This window comes from Cnephaeus nilssonii (genome assembly GCF_951640355.1).
Source record: "Cnephaeus nilssonii genome assembly, chromosome: 13".
NCBI lineage: Eukaryota > Metazoa > Chordata > Mammalia > Chiroptera > Vespertilionidae > Cnephaeus > Cnephaeus nilssonii.
Window position 1 is genome coordinate 39903490 of NC_137084.1, and position 13393 is coordinate 39916882.

General features: G+C 40.2%; 1 protein-coding gene across 1 annotated transcript; it reads left to right on the top strand.

The window, feature by feature from the left end:
• Positions 1-11475: 11475 nt before the first annotated feature.
• Positions 11476-12432, top strand: LOC307109632 (olfactory receptor 56A4; the record flags this gene model as incomplete). The annotated part of the gene is made up of 1 exon (XM_079788451.1): positions 11476-12432. The coding sequence occupies exon 1, from the start codon at positions 11491-11493 to the stop codon at positions 12430-12432; it is 942 nt and encodes a 313-aa protein (XP_079644577.1). The 5' UTR covers positions 11476-11490.
• Positions 12433-13393: the final 961 nt, after the last annotated feature.

Genomic DNA, 13393 nt, shown 5'->3' on the forward strand with positions numbered 1-13393 from the left:
GAGGAAAGGAGAGGGAGAGAGAGATAGAAACATCAATGATGAGAGAGAATCATTGATTGGCTGCCTCCTATAAGTGCCCCCATTGGGATTGAGCTCACAATCCAGGCATGTGACCTGACTGTGAATTGAACCATGACCTCTTGGTTCATAGGTGGATGCTCAACCACTGAGCCACCATAGCCGGGCTGTTCTCTCTTTTTCTCTGTACCCCCAACCTTGCTGTGTGGCCCCATGTGTCCTCTGTACCCTGCAAGACTTATGAGTAATAAACTTCATTTTTTTCAGCTTCCTGGCAATTGTTGCCGAAGTACATTTTATAATCATAAAAAGAACTACAAGGGCTGGACCAGCCTCAATAGTGGCTCCAGTTGGGAAAATGTCTGAGGGCCTTTCTGCCCAGGTGAGTGGCTCTAGGCATTTCTAGCCAATAACATCACTATTTGTAGGCTGAGACCTACACAAAACACACACCCAAAGAATTTAATTAGGCATAATTTTAAAAATTTTGTATTGTCTTTTCTCTTCCCCCATTCCACTCCTTTCCTACATAATGGTGTCTTCCTAAAGATATCAGACTTGACATGGGCAGCTATACATACAATCTCATCTCTTCTCAGGGCTGGTTTCTGAGTTTTTGTTACTCAAAGACATTCTAGATTAGTCTTTTTCTGTCACTTGAAGTGTGACTGCATTTACCTGCACCAGCTCCCGGATAAGACCCATTCTTGAATCCTCCCTGCCCTGAAAGTATGCAGCTGGGCCTCTGGGAATTAGATGCTTGGCACAACAGTGTTGCTAGGGGGCTCTGAGCCAGATTACCAAGTGGTCAGGGATTGTACCTTGGCCATGCCTCCTGGGGTTTAGAACTCCAGCTGGATCCCAAGTTCTTACCACAGACTCCTGCAACCAGGATCAACTCCGTGGAGGGTGGCGCCAAGGGGCAGGGTTTGCTAGGCAGTAGGTCTTTTTCTTTTGAGGTTTGGTGGGGGATGAAAATAGCTAGCCCTCCACCCTTACAAACATGGGGAGGGGTGGAGGGCTCTGGGGAAAGAGGAAGGGGTCACACTGTTTTGCTAGGGACTTGATTTTAACTTAGGTCTTTGGTGGAAGAATTATGAAAGAAAGTCAATAAAATGGGCTTAGGCCATAAAAAAAATTATCTAACATGTTATAACAACTATGTTTACAATGGCCAAAGAAACAAAAGATGGAGTCCAAAAACATCAGAATGGAGGATTAATCTATCAGAAAACCAGGTATATTTGAAAAAAAGAACAATACCTTCTGAAAAATGTAGGATTAGTCATGGATATAAAGAAAAATAGCATCAAATTGACACAGCTGAGTTGAGAATTGGTCAAATGGAGCTAAAGTTGAAGAGCTTAATTTGAAAGCAGTACAATGAAAGAGAGTAGAAGATGAAATAAAGGTGAAAGGGTAAAGAGAATTTAATAAGAAGGCTCAATATACCCCAAGCTGGATTTCTACAAAAGAATATAGAAAACGAGAGGGTAAAGAAATATTCAAAGGAATAATGACTGAATTATCTTCAGACTCAAGAAGCTTAATTAATCATGAGCAGAATAATAAAAAAAATATCTATACACATTTGCGAACATTCTAAAACCTCAAAGACAACAAGTTCTAAGAGAGCCAGAGAGGCAATACATTACCTACATTGGAATGACAATCGAACTGACAGTATATTCTCAACAGCAACAATATGTATCAAAAAACTGTAGAAGTACGTATATATGACATAAAATCATATGTATAACATATCCTATCTAATAAAGAGGGAATATGCTAATTGACCATCACACTCTCACAAAGATGGTGTTGCCCACAGCCAATAAGGAGGGAATATGATAATTGACTGCAACACCCTCAAAGATGGCGGCACCCACAGCCACAAGATGGCGGCCCCCAGTCCCCTCAGCCCCGCTGGGGCGGCAGGTGGGTCTGGCTGCTTCGCGCGCCTGCCTCCTGAGTCACCCAGGTCCCTTGGCCCGAGGTGCAGGCAAGCTTTGGATGGTGGCTGCCCAACTGATGCCTGAGGCACAGGCAAGCCTCAGATGGTGGCTGCCCAGCCACCCAGGGCTGCCTGAGGCTCAGGTAACCAGGGCTGGCCGAGGCTTGTGCTGCCAGCAGTGGCAGCAGCAGAGGTATGATGGGGACATCGCCTTCCCCTGATCACCAGGTCGCTTCCCGCCCCTGAGGGCTCCCGGACTGTGAGAGGGGGCAGGCTGGGCTGAGGGACCCCTGCTCCAGTGCATGAATTTTCATGCACCAGGCATCTAGTATATTATATGTATTACTCTATTTATATATGCATAAAATACTTGTCAATATTCAAACATTTACCCAGCTAAATTATCACTAAAAATTTGCTTGAACTAATAAAATAGAAACATACTTTTAAAAACACAAGAGTTAAGAATGAAAGTCAAAACTAGAGAAGGTTATCCTGAGAGATAAACTCAGGATTTAAAGCTACTTCAGCTCTGAGGACTTTGCCAATCATGAAGAAATCAGTATGAAATGGATCAAAAATTTGGCAACTTCCAGGCATGAGGAGATAAAAAACAAAGGCCAGGACTTGCCAAAAATAGAGTCTGATAATCATCTTCCCAAACACACATTTTAAACTTGGGATATACAAACAGGGTGTGGTTGAAATGAAGTTCATTAATCTTTTTGTTAACTGGTAGCTCTTAACTTGATTACATCTACAAAATCCCTACTTCTAAATAAGGTTGCATTCATAGTTATCTGGGATTAGGACTTCAACATATCTTTTTTGGGGGCACATTTCCAGCTATAACATTTTTTGATTCCTTATTAGAAATTGTTAATATAGTTGTCGACTATAATATGTATTCCATTAGTTCATTATGAAAATAAAATAAAATATCGGGTAATAACTCTAATAATAATGCATATTAAGGATTCAACAATGACATTATTACTCTTGCTAGTGTAATTCTTGGCGTAACTTTATGCTCAGTTTGGTTTCTTTCTCTAAGGTGGGAGAAACCATTCTTTGATGTACATTATTTCTAACATGTAGTATAGTGTTTTGTACAAAAAGGACAAATGTTTGTTTAATGAAAAAGTAAAAGTGATTTTATCCTTTCAACAACCCTCTGTCAGAAGGTTTAATATCTCCATATTTAAGATGAGAAAATTGTGACTTCAACATGATAACTTTTTTCATTAATATCATGTAGCAACTTAGTCTCTCTCTAGTTTTACATTCCAAGTTCTAAACCTATATTGAATAATTACAGAGAAAAATAATGTTTTAATATGAGAAAATATAGAAATTAAATCCATTGGATCAATAATAAGTAATGCAATAAATTAATGTTTAAATATTACAGAACAAACTCCATAAATTTTGAGGCTAGTGAAAAAGTTAAAAAATGAATTATTTTAAAAAATGTATAGAACAAAAATTAAAAGCCAGTTTATTAACATGGAAGAATAATTCTTCCTTTTTAAGTATATAATTGCTATTAAAATCAGAAATAAGTTGTTTTATTCTAATCAACTTCTTGAAATTATTTACTAAAGTATTATTATATCAACTTGATACAATAAAATTGAACTAGTAAATAAAGGACACATATATAAAAATTAAAATTAATTACTATTTGCAAGAAATATACTATTCTTCCTAAAATATTGACAGAATAGTCTGAAAAATTTGCTATTAACAAGATCTTCAGTGTTGTCGTTTAAAAACCCAGATATATCTTATGACAATAAAACCAGTTAGGAACATAATAGCCAAAGTGCAAAATCACAGTAACAACTGCACTCACACATATATGCACTGTTGAGGATCATTGACAGAACGTGATTACAGTGACCAAGAAGCTTGACCTGGGTAATCAGAGACTTCTCATCCACTGCCCTGTTCTTGGGAGGTGAAATGTACTTCCACCTACCATTCACACACTAAAGGCTGTTTCAAGGACACAGTCTTAAGAGAGTAAAGTGTTGTTGAGGGACTCTATATAAGCACTTTAAAAAAAATAGTATCTCTTGTCTGGATGGCATGGCTCAGTGGTTGAGTGTCCACCTATAAACCAGGAGGTCTGGGTTTGATTCCTGGTTAGGGCACATGCCTGGGTTGTGGGCTCAGTCCCCATTGTGGGACATGCAGGAGGCAGCTGTTCAATGACACTCTTTCATCACTGATGTTTCTATCTCTCTCCTTCTCCATTCCTCTCTGAAATCAATAAAAATCCTACCTAATAAAAGAGTAATATGCAAATTGACTGTCACTCCAACACACAAGATGGCCGCCCCCATGTGGTCAAAGATGGCTGCCCCCATGTGGACACAAGATGGCTGCCACAAGATGCCCAGCAGGGGAGGGCAGTTGGTAGCGACCAGGCCTGCAGGGGAGGGCAGTTGGGGGGGACCAGGCTTGCAGGGGAGGGCAGTTAGGGGCGACCAGGCCAGCAGGGGAGGGCAGATGGGGGCAATCAGGACAGCAGGGGAGGGCAGTTAGGGCAACCATGCTGGCAAGGGAGGGAAGTTAGGGGTGACCGGGCCAGCAGGGGAGGGCAGTTAGGGGCAATCGGGCCAGCAGGGGAGCAGTTAGGCGGAGATCAGGAAAAAGGTGCCTCTTTAGAGATGTGGTAATAAAAAGAAAAGAGGAACGAAGTGGGAGGTTCAAGATCCTAAAGAAATAGAAGATCACAGGGCAACCTCTCCCTGCGCTCCCAGCAACGTTATTATTCTTTAAATAAACTGATCTTCATGATGACAGGAAAGGGTGCTCTTGAACTAGAAACTCTATCATCAAAGTTAAAAGGAATAGAAAAAAGTCAGTTCAAATCTATAAAATGCTACTATAAGAAATAAATGAAATCACACTATATGCAAAAATTAATTTTAAGATGTATGTAAACCTAAATGTAAGAGTTAAAACTATAAAACTCTTAGGAGAAAACATGGGGATAAATCTTCATGACTTTGGATTAGGCAATGGCTTCTAAGTTACAAGAAACTGACATAAACAAAAGAATAACATATTACAAAAGATTGACAAAGCTGAGTTGAGAATAGGTCAAATGGAGCGAAAGTTGAAGAGCTTAATCTAAAAGCAGTGCAATTTGAAAGAGAATGAAATGTGAAATAGAAGTGAAAAAATAAAGACAATTGACTGAAAAGGCCGAATATACTCTTAATTGGAATATAGAAAATAGGGGAAGAGGACTATTCAAACAATGGCTAAATTATATTTCTACCAGACTCAAGAAGCGTAATTAATCATAAACAGAATAATGTTGAAAAATCTATGCACATTTGCTAACATTCTAAAACCCCAAGGACAAAATGTCCTAAAAAGACCCACAGAGGTGATACATAACTTACAAAGGAACAGCAATTTTACTGACAGCATATTTTCAACAGCAACAATAGATGCAAGAAAGCTGTGGAGATATACAGTATATACACATACATAAGACATGTATATGTACATATTTACTAGTATATATTATATATACTGTATGTTGTATATGACATATACAGAGGTCCTCAAATAATATCATTTTGTTCAACATTGTTTCATTATAATGTTGATGAGGAAAAAAATTTACTGTGGCCTGGACCACTGTAAGTGTGGAGTTCACATGCTCTCCCTATGTCTGCATGGGTTTTCTCCAGGTACTCTAGCTTCCTCCCATATCCTCACGATGTGCATGCTAGATGAGTTGATGTGGGTAAACTGTGCCATCTGAGTGAGTGTGCGTGTGCCCTTGATGGAAGGGTGTCCGGTCCAGGGTGGCTTCCACTCTGTAACCTGAGCTTCTGGGATAGGCTCCAGCCACTCCCCACCACGGACTGAAATAGTGGGTTTGAAAAGAATTATCTTACTTATTTCTATTAATTTTTAAAAAAATGTATGTATAGCTCACATTTATTTCAATGTTCAACATAATAAGTGTTTGGGGTCTTTATTTAGAAGTTTGGTGATATTTCTGAGACCAGGAATATGCCGTAGAAACTTATCTTTGTTTATATCAATTAGCCTATGGCAAAATTAGTTTTATTATATATCATTTCTCTTATGCCTCCAGTTGTCTCTGACACAGCCCTGTAATTTGAGAGTGGAGAGGGATTGTTTACTTATAAGAAACCTTGAGGACTAGGATATTTTGCCCAGTATAAACTGCATGCTCTGGCAACATACTTTTATTGGATGATGATTGACTCATGTAATCATTTTCTTCATTGATCAACTTTATTTGATGCTGCCAAGGTCATTGCTGTTGCACTCAGAACCTCCAGGTCCCAAGGTAGGACAGGAAAGGAGTTAATGAACGGAGGGAATGGGAAAGTGTAGGTAGGAAAGTGTAAGACCTAGAACCTGAGTCCACTTACTTGCTTCTCTCCAGGATTCCTGTGCTCAAAGACCCAAAGAGCCTACATTTAGTCTGAGTATCCCTGTTCTAAGACGCATCTGGAGACCTTCACAGGAGAGGCTATTTTCCAGGTCCTATTGTGCATCAGTTTAGAGTGGTGGCTGTGCTGGTGACAATTCCACTGTTTTCCCAAGGAATCAATGCTGAGTGATGCTCTGTGGAAGGTGAATATGGTTAACAGCGGCACTTTCTACAACTATACTTAGGAAGCAGACTTTAGACAAAAAGGTAACATTTAGACATAAGACCATATGATAAACGAGGTCACTCCCAGGGATTTACTTGGGTCCAGACTACTAATGTTCCCATTGCAGGAGAAGGGCTCAGAGGGAAAGTGCTCCCTGCCTGCCTTGTCCGTTGAGATGCATGTTCCTCTGATTGCTGGGGATGTTCCTCTATCATTTCCCTGTACAGAGCTACAGGGCTGAGAATAGGTTATTCCAGTTCTTACCCACGTAGAATTTTTTCCCGAGGAGATCCTCATTACTCGATTTCCCCCCTTCTTTACCCAGAGTTTCTTTTTCTTTATTTAGATTCCCCAAGGGTTTTTTTTTATTGACTTCTTTTTTTTTAAAAGAGAGGAAAGGAGAGGGATAGAGAGTTAGAAATATCGATGAGAGAGAAACATCGATTCAGCTGCCTCTTGCACACTACGTACTGGGGATGTGCCCGCAACCAAGGTACATGCCCTTGACCGGAATCGAACCTGGGACCCTTGAGTCTGCAGGCGGATGCTCTATCCACTGAGCCAAACCGATTAGGGCCCCCAAGAGCTTTTGATCTCTCCTCCCTCACTCTATTCACAATGCTGAATTAAGCTTTTTATAGTATACTCTCTTGAGAAATAGACCAGAGATTCAGGGTACAGGTTCCTAACAAGAGCACATGTCCTGGGAGTAATGGAGAGGGAAGAGGCATAGTGGAGCCAGGGCCCTTAAAACAGCTTCTGGAGTCTTTGGAGGGCCAGTTTCAGTGCTTTTTCTACCAGACAGAAACAGCAATTGTGCAGGCTTCTGAAGACGGTGAGTCTTAAGTTAGGTCCAGGAAAACTGTGAGAAAGAAGTGGAATTTGGGAACCTAATTATACATAGAAGATAGAACTCTTTTAATAGGGTGCAGATGTCAAAGCTGCCAAGACACTTACTAGTAGATCTTGGTGTAAGCGTGACCTAAAGCTGTTATTTCATTTAGAGCTGAGGCTGAGTCATTCTGCGATAATAAAGGGTTGTGTGTCCAAAACGTCGGTAGACTCAAAGACTACCACCCACATGGCTAGGAGGTCAAGCCTCTGTATCTGGTTGTGTCATAGTCTTCCTTCTGACCCAAGGTGATCAGCCAAGGTGATCACTCCTTTTTTAGGCAATCATAGCTGGGCTTGAATCTTCTGTTGTAATTTTAGCTACCTCAATACTTGTCTGACCTTCCCAGACTGTCAATATTTTACAATGAGAGACTATGTTTTGCTCATGAGTGCTTAGAACAAGGAACCATTATAACAACTTCTTTGTGAATATCAGCCCATGAATGCAAACTAATAGCATTGAATATTGGAGATCAAAACAATGCCCACATAGCCAACAATTCCTCATTTCTCAGATTAGGAGGCTCAGTTTTACTGAGGAGTATACAGTCTGAGAAGAAAAATGGTTCACCTATTAAGGAATTTAAAAGGAACTACAAAACAGAGCTAAAAGTATATAACTGCCTGAGAGAATATGTCTGTGCTATATAGGTCTGAAAATGACATGTCTTCCCTGTATCAGTTAATAAAGATTCTTTAAATATGTTTTAGAGATCCTCAGTGACATTCTTGACTCCAGTCTCTCTCTGCCCCTTTAATCTTCATTTACGCTAAATTCTGTGGTCCTCCCATCCCTCAGATATAACCTTTCTTTTTCACTTGCATGGGCTTTGTTCAGATTATAATCACTTCTCTTTTGAACTATTCAGAACTCACCAAAAAGAGAGTCCCTACCTTCTGTGTGATTCCCCTTTGTTCCCTCTCCCTTCCTCTTTAAAATCAATAAAAATATGTTAAAATATTTTTATTGATTTCAGAGAAAAAGGGAGAGGGGGAGAGAGATAGAAATATCAATGATGAGAGAGAATCATTGATTGGCTGCCTCCTGCACATCCCCCACTGGGGATTGTGCCCACATCCCTCAGCCCGCAACCCTGAGCACGCAACCTGAGCATGTGCCCTGAAGGGGAATTGAACTGCAACCTCCTGGTTCATAGGTTGATACTCAATCACTGAGCCACACTGGCTGGGCTGAAGCCAACTTTTTAACCACAGCACATTGCTTTATTTATCTGTATGTATGTCCCTTTCTTACTGTAAGATCACCTTTAGTAGGGCAACATTTATACTGCATTATAAGTGCTTTTAAAAAATTTTCTCTATTAAGTTCTCAGGAGATATTTGCTAAATCCATGATGCATATTTGTATGCCTAACATTAAGACCAGGTACAGGGAAGGCACTGACTATTTTCTCACTTGTTCAAATAGATCAAGTCACTCTCTGGTCCTGAACTTGAGATTATTGGAAAGGAAGATATGCTTTCAGAAAAGCAGGTATGCTTTTTATCCTTATTTCTCTGATTCTCAATGAGGGTCATTTTCCTAATCACATATGAAACAACAGGACAGAACTGACATATACTTGTCCCTACTCCAGCTTTAACCTTCAAATCCTCGGTTTCTTAAAGCCCCACCTTTAACCTTTGAATCCTTGGTTTCTTAAAGCCCCACAATGGGTAGAAAGGTGTGTGTGTGTGTGTGTGTGTGTGTGTGTGTGTGTGTGTGTGTGTACTGTTTTGGAGAGTATGGGATGTTAAAAATGAAAGGCCTTGGGTCTTACCTTCTCTGGCAGCTGAAGTCTGATACTTTCTCAGACATACTTTATCTCCTGGAGGAGACTATCAGATGAGATGGGTGAGCAGGATCAGTAATCCCAACTATACTGATTATATGCCTCCTGGGCTCACTCTCTACCTGCCATAAATCCTGGGCTTTTTCCTGATTTTTTGATGTAACAGCCATTACTATTACCCTCTCTAGCACTTGGTCACCTGTTCTCTGTTTAGCAGTAAGGAAAATAAGATAGCACCCAACTAAAGAGACACCTGGAATCAAAGCTGACAAGTTTACAGAACACAGATTCCACAGGCTAGGGAAATTGGATCCTGGCCCCAAGGAATCATATACAGTTTTGCTTACCACATATAGCAAATGAATCCCTATGTAGGTTTATATTAAGGTGACCAGATTTTAACATTGGTAAAGCGGGACACCATTGACCGGGAGTGGGGGTGGGGGTGGGGGTTCTTGATTAAAAATTTGGTCTATATGGAGCAACAAAAATTTTCATAGAACGCAAAAATAGTATTGTAATATATATTTTTAAGTTTCAACATAAGTATAATTTACAAATATAATAAATAAAAATTATGTATAGTATTATTTTATTCTTTGGCATATTTCTCATTTGAGTGAATTTTTTTTAGTAGATTGCTGTTGTTATTTAAAAAGTCATGAATTTGCCGTAAAGTAAGTCATAAGTGTCACTTTCAAGGCCGGCGCTAGACTTTTTGCCGCCACTATAAAATATAAATAATATGAGTACTGTCTGCTAAGTTCAAGAAAATTTATGTATTTATGAAATAAATAAATTACTTACCTAAATTATCTGAATAGCTGATTTGTAATGACATCACTTGTTTAACTAGCTTACTAGCACGCAGTACGATGTGTATCGTCTGAGAGACAGTTACAAAATGTTTTTGTCGTTGCCAATCCCAAAAAATGCCATTGTTCATTAAGTCCAAACAATGGTGGTTGAATTCTAACAACTGATCAACAATGCGAACTTTGATAAGCAGTTCTCGATAATCAGTTCTCAACAATTATTTGTTATTATTAAAGTTTAACACTATAAAATTAACAAAAATAATCTAAAACTCATATCCTGGCTAAATAGCCACATGGCCGCCGAAAACCGTATATTCCCTTCCCGTTCTCCCGCCGTTCCCTAGCTTGTCGTGCATTCTTTCCAAAAATCGGGACTTTTTTAAACCGCCGTGGGACGCGGGACAAATTGTTAAAAATCGGGACTGTCCCGCCAAAAGCGGGACGTCTGGTCACCTTAGTTTATATGCCTACACTCACTACTAACTAGCTTCCATTCTGCCTTTGATGAACCTCCTCCTGTATCTTTCAGTACTGACTAAAGGATCCAAAGAAGATACTCTTGAACCTTCAAAAAAGATAAACAACAACACATAATCCAGTAAGAGAATGATAAACTCTATGCCTTTAAATCAAAACCCTCTTTGGGGCTGAAAGAAATTACTGCCTTTGGGTGAGATCAAGGGCTGCTCTATCTCTAACCCAGTATTTCCTGATGAGTGAAAATACAGAATCCCAATGTTGAGTTCTGTCCAATTGTATGGAGTTGGGTAGCAGAGCTCCCCATACAGCTATCTCTTCTACACTGAAGGAAGGAATTATTCTGGTTGAGTGTAAATCTTGTGTGGCGGCTGGAAGCATGGACACTAGAGTCAGATTCCCTGGTTCTTCACAACTTACTGGATCTCCTGATTTTGTTCAAACTACTCCACTCCTTTTTATCTATACCCTTTCATTTTCTGTGATATTAGTATAACAGTATTAATTATTCTTAAGTGTTTTTAAAAAGTATAAAGTGAGATTGTGAATATATACATTCTGCATAATGCCTAGCACATGACAAGTGTTCAGTTAAATGCCAGTGAAGATTGATGATGATGATGATTTCAAACTCTATAGGAACAGGGATAATCTGGAAAACAAACTAAATGTATAGCAAGGGGATTGGTTAAATAAATATTGCTACATTTGTCATAAAGAAAAATAAATAAATAAAAAATCCTTTGGGACAAGTTAAGAAACTGAGTTCTTAATGGACACTGAGTTCTACTGAATCTAGAATATATACTTTCAACTGTGATATATTCTGTTCTTATTTTCAGGGACTCTGAATTTCTAGCTTGTACAGGATCCTTTACATGGCATCACCCAGAAACTACACCACTGCTCCAGTCTCCGAATTCCTCCTCATCTGCTTCCCTAACTACCAGAGTTGGCAGTACTGGTTGTCCCTGCCGCTCAGCCTCCTCTTTCTCCTGGCCATGGGGGCCAATGGTATTCTTCTGATCACCATCCAGCTGGAGGCCTCTCTGCACCAACCCATGTACTACTTGCTCAGTCTGCTCTCACTATTAGACATTGTGCTCTGCCTCACCGTCATCCCCAAGGTCCTGGCCATCTTCTGGTTTGACCTCAGGTCCATCAGCTTCTCTGCCTGCTTCCTCCAGATGTTCATCATGAATAGTTTCTTGACCATGGAGTCCTGCACATTCATGGTCATGGCCTATGACCGCTACGTGGCCATCTGCCACCCACTACGGTACCCATCCATCATCACTGACCAGTTTGTGGCTAGGGCTGCCGTATTTGTTGTGGCCCGGAATGCTCTCTTTTCTCTACCTGTTCCAATTCTTTCTTCCCGACTCAGATACTGTGCAGAGAACATCATCAAGAACTGCATCTGCACTAACCTGTCTGTGTCCAAACTCTCCTGTGATGACATCACCTTCAACCGGCTCTACCAGTTTGTGACAGGCTGGACCTTACTGGGCTCTGACCTCATTTTTATTGTTCTCTCCTATGCCTTCATCCTGAAAGCTGTGCTAAGGATCAAGGCTGAGGGTGCTGCAACCAAGGCTTTGAGCACATGTGGTTCTCACTTCATCCTCATCCTGTTCTTCAGCACAGTTCTGCTGGTTCTGGTCATCACTAACCTGGCCAGGAAGAGAATCCCCCCAGATGTCCCAATCCTGCTCAACATCCTGCACCACCTGATCCCCCCAGCTCTGAACCCCATTGTTTATGGCGTGAGAACCAAGGAGATCAAGCAGGGAATCCTGAAGCTACTGAGGAGACTGTAAGAAGTAAAAGGCATCAGGTCCATCTTTGGAATTATTAATGAAAGTCAGGAATTATTTTTATGTTGGAAAGGAAATTTTACTTGTAATGAGTAGAATGAGTGTTGACTTCTTTTTCCCTTAATACCTCAAACAACAATGGAAACATTCCTCAGTGACATTTGTTTCCTCTTGCTTCAAAGGAAACCTCCCTTTCCTGGATTTTCTGGTTACTTGGTAAATATCCTAGACCAAATCCTTAACCAAAGTCTTGCCAAGCGTTAACAAAATGGAATGGGAATGAAGTGTTTGGCAGCTAAGGAAACAAACTTTATACAATTACTGAAAAGATCTGCTTGTTTTCTGAATTGCAAAGGACGCACATGCCTCTGCTGTCTCTTCATTCAGCACGGCCTTTGTGTTGTGAATTGTTTCTTGGGCTGAAGTGTAGACATTTACCCCCAAAACTTAGGCTCTTGAGGTTGAATGTCTTACCCTGAGCATCTCTTGACTCTTCTCTGGCAACTATGGCGGACATGCCATCTTCTGGTTCCTCAGAGACTCACAGATGCTGCTAAGATTTTCTGTGAAAACTCTGGGCACAGCATTTCATAATTTTTTTTTCCTACTAGGTTGTTCTTTCTTCAGTGTTTTTTGTCTGTAAAAGGAAATAGACAGCTTTTTAGTTTGTGTGTGTATGTGTGTGTGTGTGATTGGTGAAGGGGTTTATTCTTCGAAGTGTTATATGCTCTTTTCTTCATCTTTATGATTTTAAAATCTTTTCATTGTTCTATCTCATCAGCCTATAAGGGCCTTAGAACTTTTTTTTTCTTTTTTATTGTTTAAAGTATTACATATAGTAGTACATATATCTCCTTCCCCCCCCCCCCCCCACATTGACCTTCCCCCAGCCTCCCCTACCTCTTGGCGCATGCCCTCATCCCACCCACCCCCAGTGTCTTGTGTCCATTGGTTGTGCTTATAT